We start from the raw sequence: 20,125 nt of genomic DNA, 5'->3' as shown, positions 1-20,125 counted from the left end.
CAGATTACTTAACGTTCTGCAAAGTTTGCTTTTCCAAGCTAATTAGATGATCTTCCAAAAGTACTTTAATGTTTTATAAAACTACAAGTGCTTCTTTAATTGAATGTGTCAATATTATTTCTAGTTTTCTTGAAGAAATCTTTACTTTTAATCAAAACTCTGAACTTGCAGGAACTCAGAAAATGCATTTTCCGAGCATTTTCCAGTAGCCCCGCGCAGCTTGTGTGCGCGCGAATACTTAATACGTGTGCGTACGTCTACCACACGCACTACCCCTACGATCTAGCTACATACAGGTAAAATCTCTCGCGCGAGAGCTGCATGTTTCGGTCGTTGAGTTGGAAACGTGGTGACTGGAAAAGGGACTATTTCCTTCGAATGTAAGTAACTTTAAGTAAATAAATACATAGTTCCTTATTGCACTGCATAACGGAACTTAAAAATCTGTTTTGATCTATTAGTTAGATATACAACTTTGATCTGAGACTTGGTTAATATCAAGGTTCAAGCGCTAGTACTACGTTAGGCCGATGTCTTTAATTACTGTATTTCGCACCGATCCCGTGGGCGCGGGCATGCCTACCAACCCCCGGGCCGCCACCCGACCGTGCCGGCGGTGTTTGTTAGTGGAACAGCGATTATTCCGTAAAGCACGTCTTGACACGGTGCGAAAAGAGGCCTAACAAACATTAGGTCTACGTCTAGATTTAGGTGTCTTGTTAGTTCGATCTAGGTTTGTAATTTATGGCCTCATCACATGCAGTTGGACTGAATCCTCGTCTACTGTTAGGTCTAATCTATCTAACGGTAATACACTCTCTCTAACTGTTAATACTAACGTTAGTGTTAGACATTCTAGCTAGTAGGGGTAGTGTTACTCTAACGACGAATGTTAGTGTTAGTGCTAGAATGTACGGCTACGCCTGTTATTATGCCAAAACAATTCAATCGGGCTAGGCCCTATGACACTAGTAGTATAATCACAATGAACTTAACACCTAACGTTAGCACATTTGCAGTTGTATAACGTGGACAGTACAGGTCCACTACTACTAACGTTACTGCGCTGGTTAGATGTATTTCTATTTGTAGGGCTAGAGCCAGGTCCAGGGCAAGGGGCTGTAGACTATACAGAAGATGTAGATGTAGATCTACCAACGTTTAGAGTCTAATAGTAATATACTAGACCTACAATATAAAATCTAGGGCCGGGGTCTGAAGCATAAATAGCTGGCGTCTGGAATTAGGATCTAGGTCTAACCTTAGTCAAGATCTGGGCCACTGATTCTACCTAACGTTAGAGGTTTCTAGTAATCTACTACTCATATCTAGGCAGTTTTGTTGTAAAGACCCAGCTTACTAGGCCTAGCTAGACCTAAGTTTAGGCATCTAGAGGTTCTAAAATCTATGCATAATAATTATAATATATATGTAGGCTAACTTTGATCAAAAAGTTCATGTTAGATCTAACATTAGAAGATCCTAACATTAGCTCTAACGTGAATTATCTAGGCTAATATTAGTCTCTAGAGCAGAGGTCTAAGGTTGATTCCACTCTTTCTGGTATTTGTAGACCTGTGGGTTCAGAAAAAGAGTCTAGGATTTAGGCCTAGGTGTTTTATATAAAAGCGAGTCTACAACCAAGTGATCTTGCCATTCGAATATGCCTGAAAGAGAGAGAGAGAGAGAGTGTGTTCAGTCCTGACTGCCAACCTCTCCTAATCTGTGAATCATTTACATGTACTCTTCTAGTTTACAAATAGATCTAGTCAAAGAGAAACTATTTAGAAATGTCTTTACTCATAAGTACCAAGTTCTTATGTTAATGTCTCAAAGAATAAAGGTTCATTTGAAAAAATGTAAATATTACATTTTTAATGGATCATTTATACCGACTCACTGAAACCTAAATATCTTCTTCTTTTTTAACTTTTTAAAAAGCTAAAAAAAAAAATATCATCTTAATGAAAGAGATATATTTTTAGTTATAATTGATTTGCATGGGAAACAAAGAAAATTATGTCAATGTCAAGATGCCTTTTCAAAACAATTAAATTTCAAATTGATTTTATTTTTTGTTCACTATTAGCTTATAATGCTCTGCTTTAAAGATGAAAAAAAAATTAAATGAGCCATGTCGATTTCTGTTTTCAGCTAGATGTACCAACAAGTGGACAGACTGAGTCTTGTCTTCAAACTTCACCAAAGAGAGAGACATATGCCTATTCTGACTTGCCAAAATCTAATTGTAAAGACTGAGCTCTTTCTACCTGCAACAAATTGCAGAACAACCAGAAGGTAAGAAACGGTAAATGTCTTAAATAGCGGTCTAATTTGAAATATCTTTTAAATACTAACTTACTAAGTGTTTGATTATCAAATGTATCACTTCAGTGCCCAGTTGAAAATAATGCCAAATCTAAATACATTGAGTATCAAATATTCCTATTCCATTTGAATAAATTGTAACAAGCATGTTTTCGCTTTGACAGTTGCATTACAATGCAGTGTACAAATACTTTGCAAACAAAGAGAGGAGAATAATCTTATACACGTGTATCTCCATTTATATAATAAGGGGAGCAAATCTATGATCGGATGTGTATTCTTGTTTTCTTGTAAATTCATTGCATGTTCTATTGTAGAGGATCATATGAAAGAACGGTATTTTATCTACTGAAGATGAGATCATATAAAAATCAAACATAAATGTAATCAAGTAAGATATATGTAATGAAATATTTCTCAACCATGTCAATTGGCACAAGTGTTTAATGTGTGCACAAATGAAAATACGTCTGTAGTCACAGATCAATTAACTTTCCATTGTTATTATGTTGCGTTAAGTATGACGTAAGGGTGATATGCTGTGATGTATTGTTCTTTATTTTTATCAAGGTGTCACCAACAAATGGACATGCTGAGTTTGAGATCACATCCACTAGAGTGAGGGGGAGATAGAAAGATGTCTTGACTGCGATGTGAATGCCCTTTCCAGCTCAGAAGTAAGTGTCATCGATTTGAAATTAGGAATATCATCTCATGAATACAAATCGATTTATGCAAGGAAATCATATCCTAATCCACATACAAATGAGAGCATGATACAATCAAATATTTGTGTACAGGAATTACAGGTGTCAAGATGACTTCCATCCTACATAATTCATTTTCAGTAAGATATGGCTTTAGAGCATCAAAGATGATAATAACAATTACATGATTAATGTATTACATGTAAGACAAATTAATGTTGACAGTGACCTGAAGATCCAAAATCTCATACTAAGGGATTCATGAGATCGTGATGATTAATTCTAATTCATGATGAATGTGTTTGTTTATGTTGCAGTATGATTATCCTGTTTCACTCATAAAAATGATAACTTATTTAAGTTTTTGTTAATTGTATTTTCGACCAGAATTAGCACAAAGTGGACAAAATGGACCCTGCAAACCACAGCCAACTACGGACAAGAGAGAGAGAGAGAAAAAAGAAAGAGAGAGATGTCCTGACTACCAACCTCTAATCTGTGCATCCTGCACTCTATTTCAAAAGGAAATGTGGGAGGTAAGCAATAATACATGTACATGTAAAATGTAAACCCCAAATATGTTGGAATATTTTGTCAAGCCTTTGACATCTTGACCAAATTTTTGACTGTCGATCGTTCATTGGGCAGAAAATTAACGCATGTTTTGCTAAATGAATGCAGTACTGCATATGCATGTAGTCAATCACTCCAACAACGAAGATTTACATGAATTAACGCTGATTATTATTATTTTTTTAGCCTCTGTCAAAGATGGTTGCAGGAGTTTTTGTGTTGTTGCAGTCATCATTCACACGCACATCTGTCCTATTCTCATCTTGCAATAACTTAACATTTACTCAGCAGATCATCTTCAACTTTGGTTTTATACAGAAGAGATGATTACCTGCTGAGCCTTGTACAAGTAGCATTTTAGTTATTGTTGTGATTTTGCTGCTGATTGTAAATTACAGGGAAACCCTGATTTTTATTGACTGTAGAGCATTGCTACCATGACATTATATTTACCTTCGGATGGCAAAGTTACCATAACCTCTAAGCAATTTGACTTTGATTAGTTATGAGGGTATTGATGTGAAAGGTCACAGGGACATTATATGCACGAAAGTGTTGAATGTATCCAGTTGCAGTATCAGGCAAGCACTACCTTGAAATTCTTCTGAATGGAATAAAAAGCTTAATGGAAAGAATTGGATATTTGGATCATGAAAGTTTCCTACATTTTATATTTCATCGTGTACTCACGGTTAAATTGCTACAATTAGGATCTACTGTATAAAATAATATACTTTACAGTTTCAAGGAAACACTACATATAGAGGAAATCAAGTAACCGTATGTCTTTATTAGCCTATATGTCACTGTGTCTTCACCAAAGATTAAAATGCCCATGTCACTTTCCTCATCAAGTAAAGACAGATACACCATTCTTTCTCTCTCTCTCTCTCTCTCTCTCCGTCTCTCTCCAGAAACAACCCTGCCAGGCTATCCGGTCCGCATCCAGATTCCGTATGAAGGATGTCATCAGAACCTGAACTTACATGTGGAATGCATCCATCTAAACTTCTCAAATATAATCACAATGTGCTTTCAGAACTATTATAGAAGTTGAATATATAAAAGACATGTGTATATATTAGACATTTCTACTAATCCAGATTAAATGCTTCTTTTCTAATCTTTTTTTTTCTTTTTTTTCCCTTAGTGATGAAGTAAAACAAGACCTGATATCAAAATGTGCACAACACTACTTGGCAAAGAGCATTTACAATATGATTTGATGTAGATCTACTTCCAATTTTGATGGCAGCATTGAAGGGATGAGGGATGGCCTACTTTTGGTTGAGATGGGGGCTGATATGGAGATTTTGTAAAATAATGAGAACCCTGTTACGAAATATTAAAGAGTAAACAATACCAAGAGGAATTCCAAATTTATTTGTTAAAAATTGGTTTTGAAAAGGCTGAGATGTACAAAAACAAAGAGGTCCTAATAAAGGTGGCACCCACTTCTAATTATTATCATTCTGTGTCACTTTTTAAAAAGATTTCTCGGCCGTTTCAAAACCAAGAACTTTAATCAAACAAACTTCAAATTACTCTAAGAATTTGATGCTCTTTCATATTTCATAAGTTGTTTTTATTTGCTTGCAAAAAGTTAAAGTCTGAATCTCCATCTCAACCAAAACTATACCATGCCTTTGAGACTCACAGTTACAAGCCGCATACTAGTAGTTCATGGAAATTGATCCTGTTATTTCCTTTGAAGCCCAAACGCCAACATTTTAATCCTGTCATATTGGAATGTCTTTTGTTTTTGTTTTTATGGGGGGGGGCAACAAAAGGGAAGTGAACTTTGCCTTTCTTCATCAGATGGAGGAAAATATGTGACATGTTAGTCAGAAAAAAAAAAACTGCACGTTGAAGTGCTTAAAAAGAGAAAATTTCACAAAGTAACAGTTGGTGAATCTGAAGGGAAATAGCATAGAGCATGTTTTTTCTTTTCTAGTTTAAGATATAAAAGAATAGTATGTAGCTTAAAGGAACGAACATAGGTAAAATGTTTCAATCCAAACGCCAAGTACAAGAAGTAGTGAAAAGAAAATGTACTGGTCAAGATGTATGTTTTGCCAGGTTTCCCTTCACATGTGCCATAATTGTCATGATGTTGGTAATACTGTAATATATGTTAGCTATTCAGGGCCCCAGCAATGTATTCTGGTACTTGGAATGAGGGAAAGTATTAGAGGGAAATACCGGTACCATGCATTTTGGAGAGGTGATTTTTTTTTTTCTTCATTGAGAGACGAGTATTCAGTACAGATACCTTATCACACTGGTCTGCAGAACACAAAAATAATATCAGACTAAAAGTAGATATTTAAAAATTTGGCAGTCACCATTCTAATTTAGTTGTACATTGACGAAAGTTCAATGCAACAGCGTACAGTCATAATTAGCTAGGATATGTAACCACAAATTTTTTTAAAGATAGAGATATTGAAATATTGCTTAAAGAGAACATTTTGTTTTTCTAACTGGTGTAACGTTTGTGATGCTGGACACATTATAGTATATGTCACATTAAAAACAAAAATTGAGGCTGTCAATGCAGTTAATGTAGTCAGCGCAATTTGTATTGTTTTTCAAACTCTTTTGATGTATATCACAGAGATTTGTTCATGAAAGACATTTTCACTGAGGACTCATTCTTTTCTAAAGCTTTTAATCATTTAAGAAGATTGCTTTCAGATGGATTTTTTTGTTTGTTTTTAGATGTCCACAAATGGAGACTGAGGTTCTTTACCTTTCAAAACGAAATACTGTTGAAGAGAAATAATTATATATATTTTGCAGGATTCAAGCATGTTCTTACTGTGTATGGTATTCTAATCAGCATTTTTGGTAACCAGCAACATAGATGTCAAGTGCTGCTATTCTAGTAAATGTACGCTAATGGCAAATCATTGCTTTAAAAAAGAGAAATTGCCTCGTTTACTGTTTACTGTATTTCATTCGTGAACGCTGTTTGAGACGGTGGTTGCGGGCGTGTGCACATTGTGTAGTACGTTTTGTTGGTTGACTGGGAATTTAGAGTGTTGGTGATAACTGAAATGATTTTTTTTTTAAACAAATTTGTGATAATATAGAAAAAAAATCGAATTGCAAACAAACAAGTTGTTACATGTCTGCTCCAAGGACATAGAACTTGGCCAAGGATTAATATAATCTGCAATATAGACTCGATGATATAACCGACTTAATGATGGGAAGGGGAAATAAAGCTGTTATTGCATTGTACGCATTTCACTTCTACTTCCTTTTCGCTTCTTATTTTCTCTTTTGAGGGTGATATTTGCCTTACTTTTTCACACAAATCCGGGATACATAATAACATTTTATGTCGCCGACTAAGTGTGCGTTCCAAACAACGTTCATGTCAACAATCAACCATCATAAAAGAAACATTTAGTATAAGTCTTCTGCGGGAGAATAAATCAAAATAAAATGCAAACACCTCGCCTTAGAACATTACAAAAGTAAAAGTGATTTCGTGCCTATCCCTTGCAGGGCTCCGTTTCAGGGCCTGAGAATGCAAACTATATAGCATTACGAATTCCAAAGCATTCTCGGGGGAAGGGGTGAGTATGCAGGATGGGAGATTTGGTATCGTAATTTTTCCCAGTAACATGTGATTTGTTATCACGGTTTCCATGACAACCATTTCCGAACATAGTAAACAATTTTATATAACTCTTAGGTTTCATTGTTAAACATAGATTAGTTAGATTGACACATTTTTCACACACACACAAAATGTTTCAACACTTTCGTACGTTTTACAATTATGAATATTTGAAATTTTCAGGGAGTGACCTAATGATGATCAGTTGCCATGGTAACAACACTACTGATTTTATTTTATTTTTTTTGGGGGGGGGGGTGGGGGGGTGGGGAAGAAGCACATTTCAGTCATATCAAGGTGCCACAAAGGGTTTTGCAGTCAGCTATCCAACCTGTCCATTGACTTCGCCAATTATGTAAGATAAATACCTACACGCACTGTACCATGTACAATATATATGGGCTTACGCTATACATTCGATTTTTCATTCAAAATGCGCGTCCGGTAAAAATACATCGTCCCATTTAGGATAACATAAAACGAGTTATCTTTCGCCTTATCTTGTAATTTCTTTGCTGCATAAGATATCAGAATATATATTATATTTCGGAATAATAAAAACTTTTGAATAGATTGATTTAGGTAGTTTAAAAAAACTTTGAAATATTGGTAGATTTTACAAAGTACAATTTTGAGTAAATCAAGTTTTTATGTTTCATTGCGCCATATATGTGCGTGTAAAAATTCTACATTCAAATGCATATTACTTATTAGTCAGGTTCTAAACTTGAAATGGAAGATAACACATTTCTAGTTTGAAAGGTACTTATCAACCATTACTTATTTCGGTAAAATAATAAAAATCGTGATTTTTTACATTCTTTCAAATTTTGTGCTAAAAAAGACATTTTTCGGCAAAAACGCGCTTGACATCCGGCCGTACGCTAAACTTGAGTATTTTTGCAAGACTTTCAGCTGGAAAACTTAGCATTAACAAATTTTGCCGTCCGAAGTAAAAAAAATCGTCTTGGCTGGCCTACTATAATGGGCCAAATGTGCGGCCAACTTTAGTCTGGCTTCCAAACCCTCTGCCCATACTATTTGCTATTCAGGATATTAACCCCCTCAATGTCGAAAACTAGTATAGTTTAAGGTGGTTTTGTCCTGCAAAGGACTTTTCCTTCGGCAAAGGCCTTTGCCGAACAGCGACTTCGTCGCCACGGAATCCAGTTGGCAAAGGGTCTGAAAACCAGACTATACCAAATTGCGTTTGTTTACAAGCAGAGCACCACTAGGACAAAATATTGAAAGGTTTGAATTAAAAGTGCGGCCGAGCCCGGCAGTGTAAACGGACAAAATTGCGGGGCTCGGCCCCGCAATTGAGGCTGGGCTCAGCCGCGGCTCGGCCCAGCCCCGCACTGTAAATGGGGTCTTACTCCCCCTTTCCTTCTGAAAGAGGGAAGATGAGTATACATTCTTTTGTTATGCGAGAAAAGTGAAAATATGTTAATTTTTTTTATTTTTTCTTTATATCAATGTACTCGTGTGACATCACAAGCTATTGTAGTTCACATGTTAATTTTTCTTCATTCTTTCTTTATATCGTTGTACACACGTGACATCACAAACTATAGTAGTCTTCTCATCCAGGAGTGACTGAAGAGAAACTTCAAGAATTCATAACTTTTGAACGGATTGTACGCTTTTCCCAAAATCTTCACTGATGTGTTATACTGTATTGCTGCATTCACTCAACCCACATGTCTACGAAGGTGAACTTGTCCTTTAAATAAGACTGTACTGGAAATGAGGGAAATGGTTCTTTTGTTAGTGACGATGCACAATTGCACAATCGCCATTATCCAAGCACCTGAATGTACTCAAACTTTAAAGAACAAGTCCACCTTCGTATACATGTGGATTGAGTGAATGCAGCAATATTAGTAGAACACATCAGTAAAAGTTTGGGGAAAATCGGACAATCCGTTCAAAGTTATGAATTTTTAAGGTATCTGCGTAGTCACTGCTGGATGAGAAGACTACTACATGATGTCGTGTATGATGCCATATGCGTATTAAAAGAAAATAAAAAGAGAATTTCACAAAACTTTACTTTTTGAATAAAGTGCACATATCTTTGACTCAGCTTCGACTTGTTACTGACATAGATATGTTAAGGGTAATATTATTCCCCCTGCCTTCTGAAAGAGAGAAGTCAAGCGTTCTTTTGTTATGCGAGCAAAGTGAAAATATGTTGAATTTTCTTTATTCCTTCTTTATATCGTTGTACTCATGTGACATCACAAGCTATAGTAGTCTTCTCATTCAGCCTTGAGTGAGGAGAAACTTCAAAAATTCATAACTTTTGAACAGATTGTCAGATTTTCCTCAAACTCTCAATGATGTGCTCTACTAATACTGCTGCATTCACTCAACCCACATGTCTATGAAGGTGAACTTGTCCTTGAAGATGCACATAATCAGGTGGCGGCAGTGATGATGGGATCAAAGAAAGACCCCGTTTACAGTGCGAGGCTCGGCCGTGGCTCGGCCGTGGCCGAGCCCACCTTCATTTCAGTGTAAACGTGCAAAAGGCCAAATGCGGGGCCAAAATTGGCCGTGCATTTGGCCACACTCTGGAGGTGGTCTCGGCTGCGTCTTGGCCGTGGCTGAGGCCGGCAGCCCGGCCTTTTGTCAGTGTAGGCAAACTAGGCCAAATGCGCGGCCAATTTTAGTCTGGCTTCCAAACCCTCTGTCCGTACTATTTCGCTATTCAGGATATTAACCCCCTCAATGTCGAAAACTAGTATAGTTTAAGGTGGTTTTGTCCTGCAAAGGATTTTTCCTTCAGGAAAGGTCTTTGCCCGAACGGTGACTTCGTTGCCATGGAATCCAGTTGGCAAAGGGTCTGAAAACCAGACTATAGCAAATTGCGTTTGTTTACAAGCGCGGCCGAGCCGGCTCAGCCCGCAATTGAGGCTGGGCTTGACCGCGGCTCGGCCCAGCCCCGCACTATAAACGGGGTCAAAGACCTTCGTTACAAGTCCATGTGTAGTAGGTCCATGCTCTAGGGAATATCTCCCTTCCACAAGCACAAGAAGGAAAATACTGTGTGTGTGTGTGTGTGTGTGTGTGTGTGTGTGTGTGTAAATAATGTGTGTGTAAATAATTTGTGTGTGTGTGTGTGTGTGTGTGTGTGTGTATGTGTACTTATCTAATGCACCACATGTTTTGGACTTAATACCAACATGGGTCTAATTAGACAACGGGTGCAGTCTAGACTGCCATCTGAACCCGAACTTTTTTTACTCTTGGTACTTGTGCCTTCAAACTGTGGTGCCCCCCCCCCCACCCCCAAACACACACATGTATACAGGCACAAAACAACATACTCTGAGACAAATAAACAAAATAAGCTCATAAAAACAAAACCAAGACTACAGGTGATCTTTGGACCATGCATTAAACATCAATGTTGCTCAAATGCATTTGGAAAATGTGGAAAACTATTCACCAGGAATGAGCTTTCCGCTAGCTGTCATACTGTAAAAGTGGTTTCTTTCGCGGTGGTTTTACATTTGTGCTTTTCGCGCTTTGAGGTTGAATCGCAAATTTAACATCACGTGAAAATGTTTTGAACTCATCGCTTGTACAATGCTATCATTACCGACCGCGACTTTAAACACACGCGAAAAAGTCCGCACCGATGGAAACCGCGAAAGTTTCTGTACGCGAAAGAAACCACTTTTACAGTAATACCATATTCAATGACCTGAGGATGACCTCCTGCTTCTTATATTGTTTTCTTCTTATCTATTAAAGGTACATAGTCCCAGTAGTGTAGAGGGCGCTGTTGATGATACTGCCGATCACTGTTAGCATTCATAGTGATACGAAGATTACCGAAGTTGAGCTGTCATCAAGAGTATTGAAAGTGCATAGGTGTTGCTATTAAGTACATAACGTTGCCTTCGTTGTCTTCTCTGCACATCACGCAGTCTGTAGTAATGCCAGGGTGCGTGCATTGATGTGCTTGTTATTATGACATCACAAAAGAAGTTTGCTATAGCTGTCATCCCCCTCAGCCGAATCATGAGCCGAACTGTGATCGGACCACTGCATTTGACTCAAACACCGGGATCATGCACCTTTAAAGCTCATCTCGGTTTCCACGTCAAGCATCATCTATGCATTATCAGTATAATTGAAATGTTTCAAAACTCAAGGCCCATTCACACACATGCAAAATTAACGGTTTTTAAATCTACATAAGGGAACTCTTGCGTTATCTGAGTTTGCACACTCAGTTCTGGGCTCTTGTTGCGTCCACTTGAATACATATGACCCTAAAGGGGTGCCATTTAACTTTGCATAGACTGCATCCTTGCGTAATCAAAAGCTCCTTTGCAACACGACGCAGGGAAAAAGGTGAATGGCCAATGCAGTCCTCTTCTTTACCATCTTTGTTGCAAATCTAAAGATCCCCATTTTGGCAACATGATGTGCAAACCAGTCATTCTTGTGTGTGGACACAAAACACTTTTTTAACTCTCTCGATACACATCAGAATGGACAATTAGTCTCATGACAGCTTAAAAAAAAAACCCAAAACGCTCTTATGATAATTTGCCTGCATGTGGAGCCTGCTAACAGCATGCAAAGAAACCACCAATATTTTTCTTCCAATGGAGCAACTCGCAAAACTTGATTTGCACACTCGGGTGCTCATGGTCACGTATAAAGTACATGTATAATGCACAGTAGCCTGGAGATTCCCTTCATTTGTTGTCAACTGATTTGTTTTTGCTATGTGTGAACAGTGGCAAACAGAATACATTTTTCGCAAATAGCAATAACTACTGAGTAGGCCCTACGTGATTAGAGCCCCTGTGCTTCTACACTGTATGATTTACAGCAACCTTCTCAGGGCCACCATTACAAAATCCCAATGAGCTTGCCTCACTCCCAAAGAGGCTTAAAACGCAGACCATTTGAACCTAAAAATGTATTTTCAAGTTCAGTCTGTTGATAACCTAAAAGAAAAAGGGAAGACAGACTTTAATCAGAACTAAAGAAAACCATCCAGTATGAAACGGGATATTTGCTGTATCACGAAATGTTAGCAGTGATGGCAAATGTCCAGTCAAGTACTTGTGCGAACCTTTTACAGCCATTTTCCTACTGGCTGAACAGTCTTTCCAGAGTTACAGAAAAATCTCATTGTGAGGGGAGACATAATCATCCATGGTTATTGCACTCATATGCTCCAACTTACACTGTTTGACAACCCAAATCTTACAATGCCTCGAATGTACAGATAAAATGTGAGCAATTTGTGGTTCATTTGCCTCAAAAACAGTTTTGAGTTTTCAGGAAGCAATTGGTTTTTAATGGCAATTTTTCAGCCCGTGACGTGATTGATGCATAGTGGCAAAAGGTATTTTCGTCCCATATTAATCGCCATGTTTTGATAATCACCCAACAATTCAGCACTCCATCTTTATGGGTGGATTGCATACAAAGTCCTGACTCAATTCCATATGGAAGGTTAAATTCATTTCCTTCTTGGAGGGAAATGGCATGCTGAAGTACACACTGCACAATCCAGGAAACAGCACACTACGAGTATATCAGGTCTCTCTAGTTTCTGCTACTACAAGTGTGTCTACTTGTGTGCATCTACAATTGTACATACGGTAACAAATGTACATGGGCGTTTTGGATTACTTTCACGCACAATTTAACATGGCATTTTTATGGTGGAAATTAGTTTTGAAGTTCTGTTTGCCTGCGGTGCGCATTGGCTGCTACCTCACTAGCGGTTTCACTTCCATTCACTTTTGTGGAAACGACATGTTTAAAACTTGCTCTTCAGAGTCTGGCAAAAGGGTACACTGTACATGACGGGCCAACTTTACATCATTTAAGTGTTCCTCAAGTCTCGAATACTGTGAAAGTGGAAATTTCTCACGGTGTTGAAATTTTCAGGCATTTTGCGCAACCAGAAACTAGCGCAAAAATGAAAGCACGCAAATATTCCTGCTTGCCATACAACATTACAGTAGTTCATGTCTTTGATTCCGCAGAATTAAAAACATGCGAAATTCTTCTTTTTTATACAGGGCCGAGCGCATTAAAAAAAAAAACTTTTACAGTAATCCGCTCTTACACCCTCCATGGACTACATGATTCCCAGACACCCAACAAAGCACAAGTAACTGGCCTTACTCAAAATATACATATGTACAATGGCATGTTAATAAAGTTTAAAAAAAAAAGAAGAAACATACATTGTACGGTACATGTAATGCATCCTATCTTCACATTAGCAGCCAGCAGTAAATGGTCCTATTGTCATCACAGAAAAGAATTTACTGTAAAACCAGAAATTTTTGCATCCATGGACAAAGTTTTGGTGATTTTCGCAAGAAGCCAAGATTCTTGATTTTAAAATGTACACATGTACTGTATAAAGTCTACACTGTACACCATCATCTCATGCATTGAACTCCAGGGGCCCGTTGCATAAAAGTTACTTTTATGGTAACTTTGCCATCCAATAGTAACTACCATGGCAACAATACTCAACAGCCAATCAAAATCAAGAATTCCATGGAAGTTACCATTGGATGGCAAAGCTACCATAATACATGTAAATAGTAACTTTTATGCAACGGGCCCCAGTGGTACATTATAAATTGTATCCATGCACAAGTCCGTATACTCACAGGGCAGTATGTCTTTGTATCTGTTTTTTCTCATGTTGATTTCAGACTCCCCTGCTGTTGTTGGGTAGACCTTGTCTGTCCGATAACGCTGCGAGATTTGCTTCAGGTGCTTTAAATAGATGGGAAAAAGAGAGAGAAATAAGCAAGAAAAAAAGGACATTTTTTACTACAGCGTAAACTTCAGAAACATTTTTTGAAATAAGCAAAATATGAAATACATTCGTTTCTTTCACATTTTCCTTCACTCAGTGACATTGACAAATACTCAGCAAAGGTTCAATCTCTTAAATACCGCATATACAGTAGTTGTACGCTTGTAACTGTCATCTTACAGCACATACATGTACAACTCTATAGAGTGATACATGTATTTTTATTATTAAGAGAACATTACAACTATTATTATCACAAAGCGGGATTTTTAAAAGAAAAAGAGAGAGAGAGAATGTGCTACACATTCATGTGGACATTTCATACAGAGAGGTATGAGAGATGCAATGTACAATATCGTATTTCACACCTCCCTGTCATAACCAAGCAGATACCGGTAGCATTATAATCCGGGAACGGAATGAGACCAAGAAATATTAATCTCACCTTTCTTTAGTCTTCTTTTATAGGACCTACTGTACAACAATTGCCGTCATTAGTGCTCACATTTTTTTTTTTTTTTTTAGTAAAGAGCTATTAAAAGATGAGTAACAGTATCATGTTTTAAATACCAAAATAGTGTGAGAGCTTTTTGAGATCTGTGAACATGATTTTAATTCATAAGCCTGTACGGAAAGCCTGCATTTGTACATAATGTAACCCCAACATTACACCACTCCTATTGAATACACAAGTACCAGTTGTTGTACTTCAATACTGAAAAGTTCAGTTTCTCACTTTGACCAATGAAATTACAAGATTGACTTTAATATTACACAGTAAATGCAGTGAATATGGGTCTGATCTTGCCTAAAACCCATACACAGACAGATGGAAAAATACAGGTATTTGTTCCTATGAAGCAATCACAACTTGGAATCAGTTCCAAAATCATTCTAAACAAGCACCCTTATGACAAGCCTTGCAGGTCTTTATTGGAGAATATAGGGCCTACATTGTATGTAGTGCAGGAGAAAATAATCATCTTTAAAAAAAGAACAAATACAATGTACAATGTACTTCAATGTACTTTATGTTCTTTAAGTTCAACTTATTTGTAGTATGACCAAATTACAAGTACATATACCCACCATTATTTTTTTTTTAATGTAATGTGTACAGGCAATAATTGTTTTTATCACTCTTCAGTAAACTGTAATACTACACATGTACACAAACAACTCAAGTGAAGTTAATAATCTCATATTATCTCAAAACACAGCAATGCGGTTATGTTGTAAGATTACCACTGTAACTCTGCATTATCATTGTGAAATATTTTTCTGTCCACACATATTATACACACATTACAGCATGATACAAGTTAATCCTGCAATCTTGAATTTGTGCGGAACCTCTAAAAAAGCCATTGACTGACAGTGCTGCCAGTACCCTACGTACATGTATACTGAAACAAAACCACAAACTAAAGATCAATGGAAAAAAATATATTCAAATACATGCTTTTCCAACAGAGCACTGTTGATTGGTTGTGACTTTTGTTACCCAACACTCGCAGCAGATATGAGTACGATTGGTCATGAAAGACAAGAACCTTGCAGGGCTTGTCAAGGGACCTGTTGCTCAATACTTGTAAGCTTGCCCCTCGACGGCTGATTGACTTCTTCTTGTGCGATATATTTCTGCTCCCTTCTCTATTACTTCTTTTGCAAGAGAAGTTAATAATGTTCGAACACATATATTTTTGTTGTTGTTGCTGCTGTTGTTGTTTCAGACCTGTACCCTCTCCCTGTCCAAACCAACAGCAGATGTGCCAAGCTGACCATTAAGTAAACATGGAAGTATGGGTCCCTGGGTAAAATTGAGGGAAATTCCCCAATTCAGTTTTACATCCTTTCACAAAGTCCTTCATTTTCGAGGAAGAGGAACAGAGAGGGGAGTGGGAGGTGAGGAGAGGGGGCTTTGGATAGCATCAACTTCACACATCTGCCAAGAAATGCAGATAAAGGAATACAGCTACCATACTACCAAATGGGAAAAAAAAAAAATGAAAAGAAGATCTTGTTAAATGCTGCTGTCACCTGAGGAGAACAACAACGTCTATTATTGTAACAGGGCATCTCTGCCTGATAATTTACCCATACCATGTTACACAAAATGCTATCTGAAAAGAAGACTGCACTAAACATGTACACTGTACACTGTCCGTAGGTGTAAAATTGTAAAACTTTGTAATGTCACAAGTGTGCATAACACTCTTCACAGTGGCTCTTGCCACCAAATATTCACAGTATTAAATGTACAATGTACAAAAATGTACATACGTACATTTGTACAGGTATCATGTGTATTTTCCATTTGGTTTCCCTTGACTGAAGGGGAAGTCCCAAATGTGGGGGGGGGGGCATTGAATACTCAGCATCATACATGATACTTAAGTATATAAAACATTTACAGGACAAGGAAATAAAATCACATTGTGTCCTTACATAAACAGAAGAAGAAGAAGAAAAAAAAAAGATAATCCTGCAAGGCATCTCACCTACTTTTGTACCATACATCTTTAATATAATGTATAATGTATAATGTATACATGTAATAAGGTATGTTTTGCACTGCATGACAAAAATATCATCCAAACATGTCATACAATGGGATATTCAAAAGTAGAATTACATAATATGTACAATGCTATAATGTTTACACAAGACAAATTCAAAACATTGAGGAAGTCAATAATTGTAATTTAAGTGTACACCATGCCTGATTGTTTCCTTAATTTGTTGGAAATGAAATAAAACAACTCAATGTTCACATTTTATATTGTAGTCACTACTCTAGGAAATTTTGTAATGCCCTCATTTCTGTGACCTAAAAATGTGAACACTGTATTGTAAAATCAACAAAATCACACACAATACAATACAGATCGATGTACAATCTTGTACGGTACAATGTACACTATACAGATGGTGGTTATTCTCATATAATCGCAGACATTCTTTTGATACAGGCAGGTGAGCAAGTAAGGTTTCAAAATTTATCCAGATACAATGTACATTTCACACAATAAATATTATTCACCTGTACAATGTATGTAGAACATTAAAAAAAAGGAAAATAACTTAACAAGACACAATGGACAGTATCTTGATCTATCTCTGAGCATATACAGTATCTTATTCTTAAAATGTTGTACAATGTAAATGTACGGTATAAGAACAGTTGACAAAATACACATAAATTGTGGCCAATTACACGAGTGTTTATGTCCAGTGCATTATATGACAAAATCCTTTTCTATGGTGCTTCCAAGCTCCTTTCACAGAGCCGGTTCCTCATGGTTTGTGAATTCGCAGCTTGCAGCGTGCAGCATGAATGCAGAATGCACTGTACTTGCACAGTGTACAATAGTTTTATGGGTAATTAACACCACAAAACTTTTATTTTCCCCTTCTCCAATATTTTTGGGCTGATTCAAGATCTATGGATTTAAGTTCTTAACAAGTTCTTAAGAAAATGTACTGCATATACAGTAGTAAAAGAATCCTTGACCTTGGAGATACGATGTACAATGTACACGTTTAATGTACATTTGTAGCGGACGACTCATGAAACAAACACCTGTAATACTCAGTACATTGAAGCCTGCTAAAGCTACATGTAAGCTTTTCAGTTTATCAGGGTTTGTCAGGAACTTTTCTTTTTCTCGAGAGCATGACCTGTTTGGCCACTAAATTTCTTATATCTGAAATTTTTGTGGGCCAAAAACAAGAGATGTGGTGGCCTGAAAGGACATCGTATGGCACCCACATCAAGGGTCAAATTTTGTATGGCAATGGCAATGGCATGCGCACACAGACATCTTATCCAGTCAATGGATTAGAAATTTGTGCGCATGCGTTGGCCGTCAATTCAGTGTGGCTCTCCCAGGTTTCTCCCGACCGAGTCACATTAAGTCATCAATTCGAACAGAAAGGGACCATTGACAGAACCAAACGTTGCACGAACCCTATCGTCAATACTTTAACTTTACTGGTAAGTCTTCAAATTGAATAAAATTTTCGATTTAAAGTTGATATTTGGGCACGATGATACCTATTCACGATCCTGAATACTACAGTCCGCAGCCCCATTACGCTATGCGTATGGGGCTGCTGGTCGCAGTTAGGGTGTCTTGTGTTAATACATGTACAGAGGAGAATGTCCATGAATATTTACCGTTTAATACAACTGTACTTGAACATGGAATCAATCCCCTACCAGCCCTCTACAGGCAAATAAATAGATAAATAAACAAATAAAAAATATAAATAATGATAATTAATAAAAGATAAAATGAAATAAAATTAAAGTACTTACTGTAAATTCCATTTCAAATGAATCTGCCCCATCCAGCGACGTGGAGAGACTGGTCATGTTGTCGTAGTTTTCTAAAAAGTTTTCTAAATTTTCCTTTAAAGCCATGGTTGCTAATTTCTTCCTTCCCCCGACAGTCTTGGATTAGGCTGCTGAGCCAAACACTCTGATCAGCTTTGCCAGCAGAGAGAGAGTAAATGCCTCTCTGGCAAATGTCTACAGCAAACAGTGCAGTGCAGACCTTCAGTGAACACACATGTTACGATGCCAGTAAAAATTACTGTATGTCTCCTGCTTCAATCCACACTGGTCAGTTGTACACTCCGAGAATTTTGGCTCCCTTCTTGTCACAGCTGTGCAACTGCAAGGTACAGGTATGTCGTGTCAAGTCCTATACCCATATAAACCTAATCTATGTGAAAAAGTTATGCGTTCAAAATAATATTGGAAATGAGAGACACAGTGTGAAAGGACACCATTGTCTATCATTATTTCTGCCTCATTACATAAATCTAACACCTTTTGACAGCAAACAAGAATGCTTTGTAATGCAAAGGTTGCTGCTCACAACACAGCGGCCGTGGACCTTGCCTTGTTGGTGGAAGTGGAAGGTCGGAAGTGGGATAAATAGGTAGGTTATAGTTCTAGTTATGTAAACTACACTGTAAATTTACATGTGTAGGTTGTGTGTAGTATGATTGACAGCAATGCAGTTTAATAAGTCAAAGATATTACTTTAATACAGGTACAGACTGTTCGCTATGCAGTGCGTTGAAGGGTTCCTTTGCACCCTGTTTTCCGACTGGCTTTCCTCCTTGCTGGCATCCACGACATTAGCCATCTAAACGAAAAATGCTCACAACACAGCAGCAGAGCAGAGGTAGCTAGAGGGGTCATCAACCATCCCTACCGTGTTGCTGATGTCATGTCCACGGCCAGTTCTCCCATATGGCACTCGCGAGTTTACGTACCAAAGCCCGCGGCTTCGAAGCTCGGCTCCAGCGAACAAGGAAGTGCTGGCGGCGAATGAACCGACTACGTGAAAAATTATCCTGAGTATTCTACAAGGGCACACGGGCTCTCTATAATCAACTTGAAATGAAACAATGATTATCAACAAGAGACAGAACACAAAGAGTTCTCTAAATCCACAGGATGAACAAGCAAACAATCGGATGCAGAGTATTGTTTCTGGCCTTTTTGCACGCAGTGTAACGCTGTGGTGATGTGTGGTGGTACAAATACAATGGTATGAACATGTTGCATGGATCATATCTGAATGGAGTGCAGTGCAGTACGTATTACAGTGGGTACGCATTGTATCAACTTGATGCTCACACACACACACACACACACACACACACACACACACACACACACAAACACACACTGCTGGGCCAATGGGAGGGGAGGGGTATGATTGTTAATGCACAAAAGAGGGCGCTGTGCTATAAAGAGTTTTCGATGATTGCGTGGTCTAAATTTTGTTGTAAACGAAGAATAAAATAAAAAATAAAAATGTAGGATACACTTCTCCCAAACTCCAGTAACGATACAATATAATACAATGCAATGAAACTGCCCATCTTCAACTGTTACCCGGACCTCGCACTAGGACACGCTACGGAGAACGCTCATTCGCGGTTATTGCACCCAAGCTTTGGAACAATACCCATTCATATACGACAAGCCCCATCAGTAGAATCATTTAAGGCACTTCTAAAAACCCATCTTTTTCCATATTGATT

General features: G+C 37.7%; 1 protein-coding gene and 1 long non-coding RNA gene across 2 annotated transcripts in view; one reads left to right on the top strand and one right to left on the bottom strand.

Annotated features, from left to right (window-relative positions):
* Positions 1 to 19,635, bottom strand: part of LOC139719923 (uncharacterized) — a 105,582-nt gene extending 85,947 nt beyond the window's left edge. The window contains exons 1-2 of the mRNA XM_071631308.1: positions 18,381 to 19,635; positions 13,908 to 14,016 (exon numbers count right to left, since the gene is read on the bottom strand). Of these exons, the coding sequence (XP_071487409.1) occupies positions 13,908 to 14,016; positions 18,381 to 18,485 (214 nt within the window). The 5' untranslated portion in view covers positions 18,486 to 19,635. The remainder of the gene's footprint in view (positions 1 to 13,907; positions 14,017 to 18,380) is intronic.
* Positions 310 to 3,536, top strand: LOC139719884 (uncharacterized). The gene is made up of 4 exons (XR_011710126.1): positions 310 to 380; positions 2,155 to 2,298; positions 2,899 to 3,005; positions 3,423 to 3,536. It is a non-coding gene; the product is annotated as an uncharacterized lncRNA (long non-coding RNA).
* Positions 19,636 to 20,125: the final 490 nt, after the last annotated feature.

Source organism: Diadema antillarum, unplaced genomic scaffold, assembly GCF_040938485.1.
Source record: "Diadema antillarum isolate AM-2024a unplaced genomic scaffold, OU_Dant_1.0 scf00000116, whole genome shotgun sequence".
Taxonomy (NCBI): domain Eukaryota; kingdom Metazoa; phylum Echinodermata; class Echinoidea; order Diadematoida; family Diadematidae; genus Diadema; species Diadema antillarum.
The sequence above is the reverse complement of the archived record's forward strand: the minus strand, read 5'-3'. Positions and strand labels throughout refer to the sequence as shown.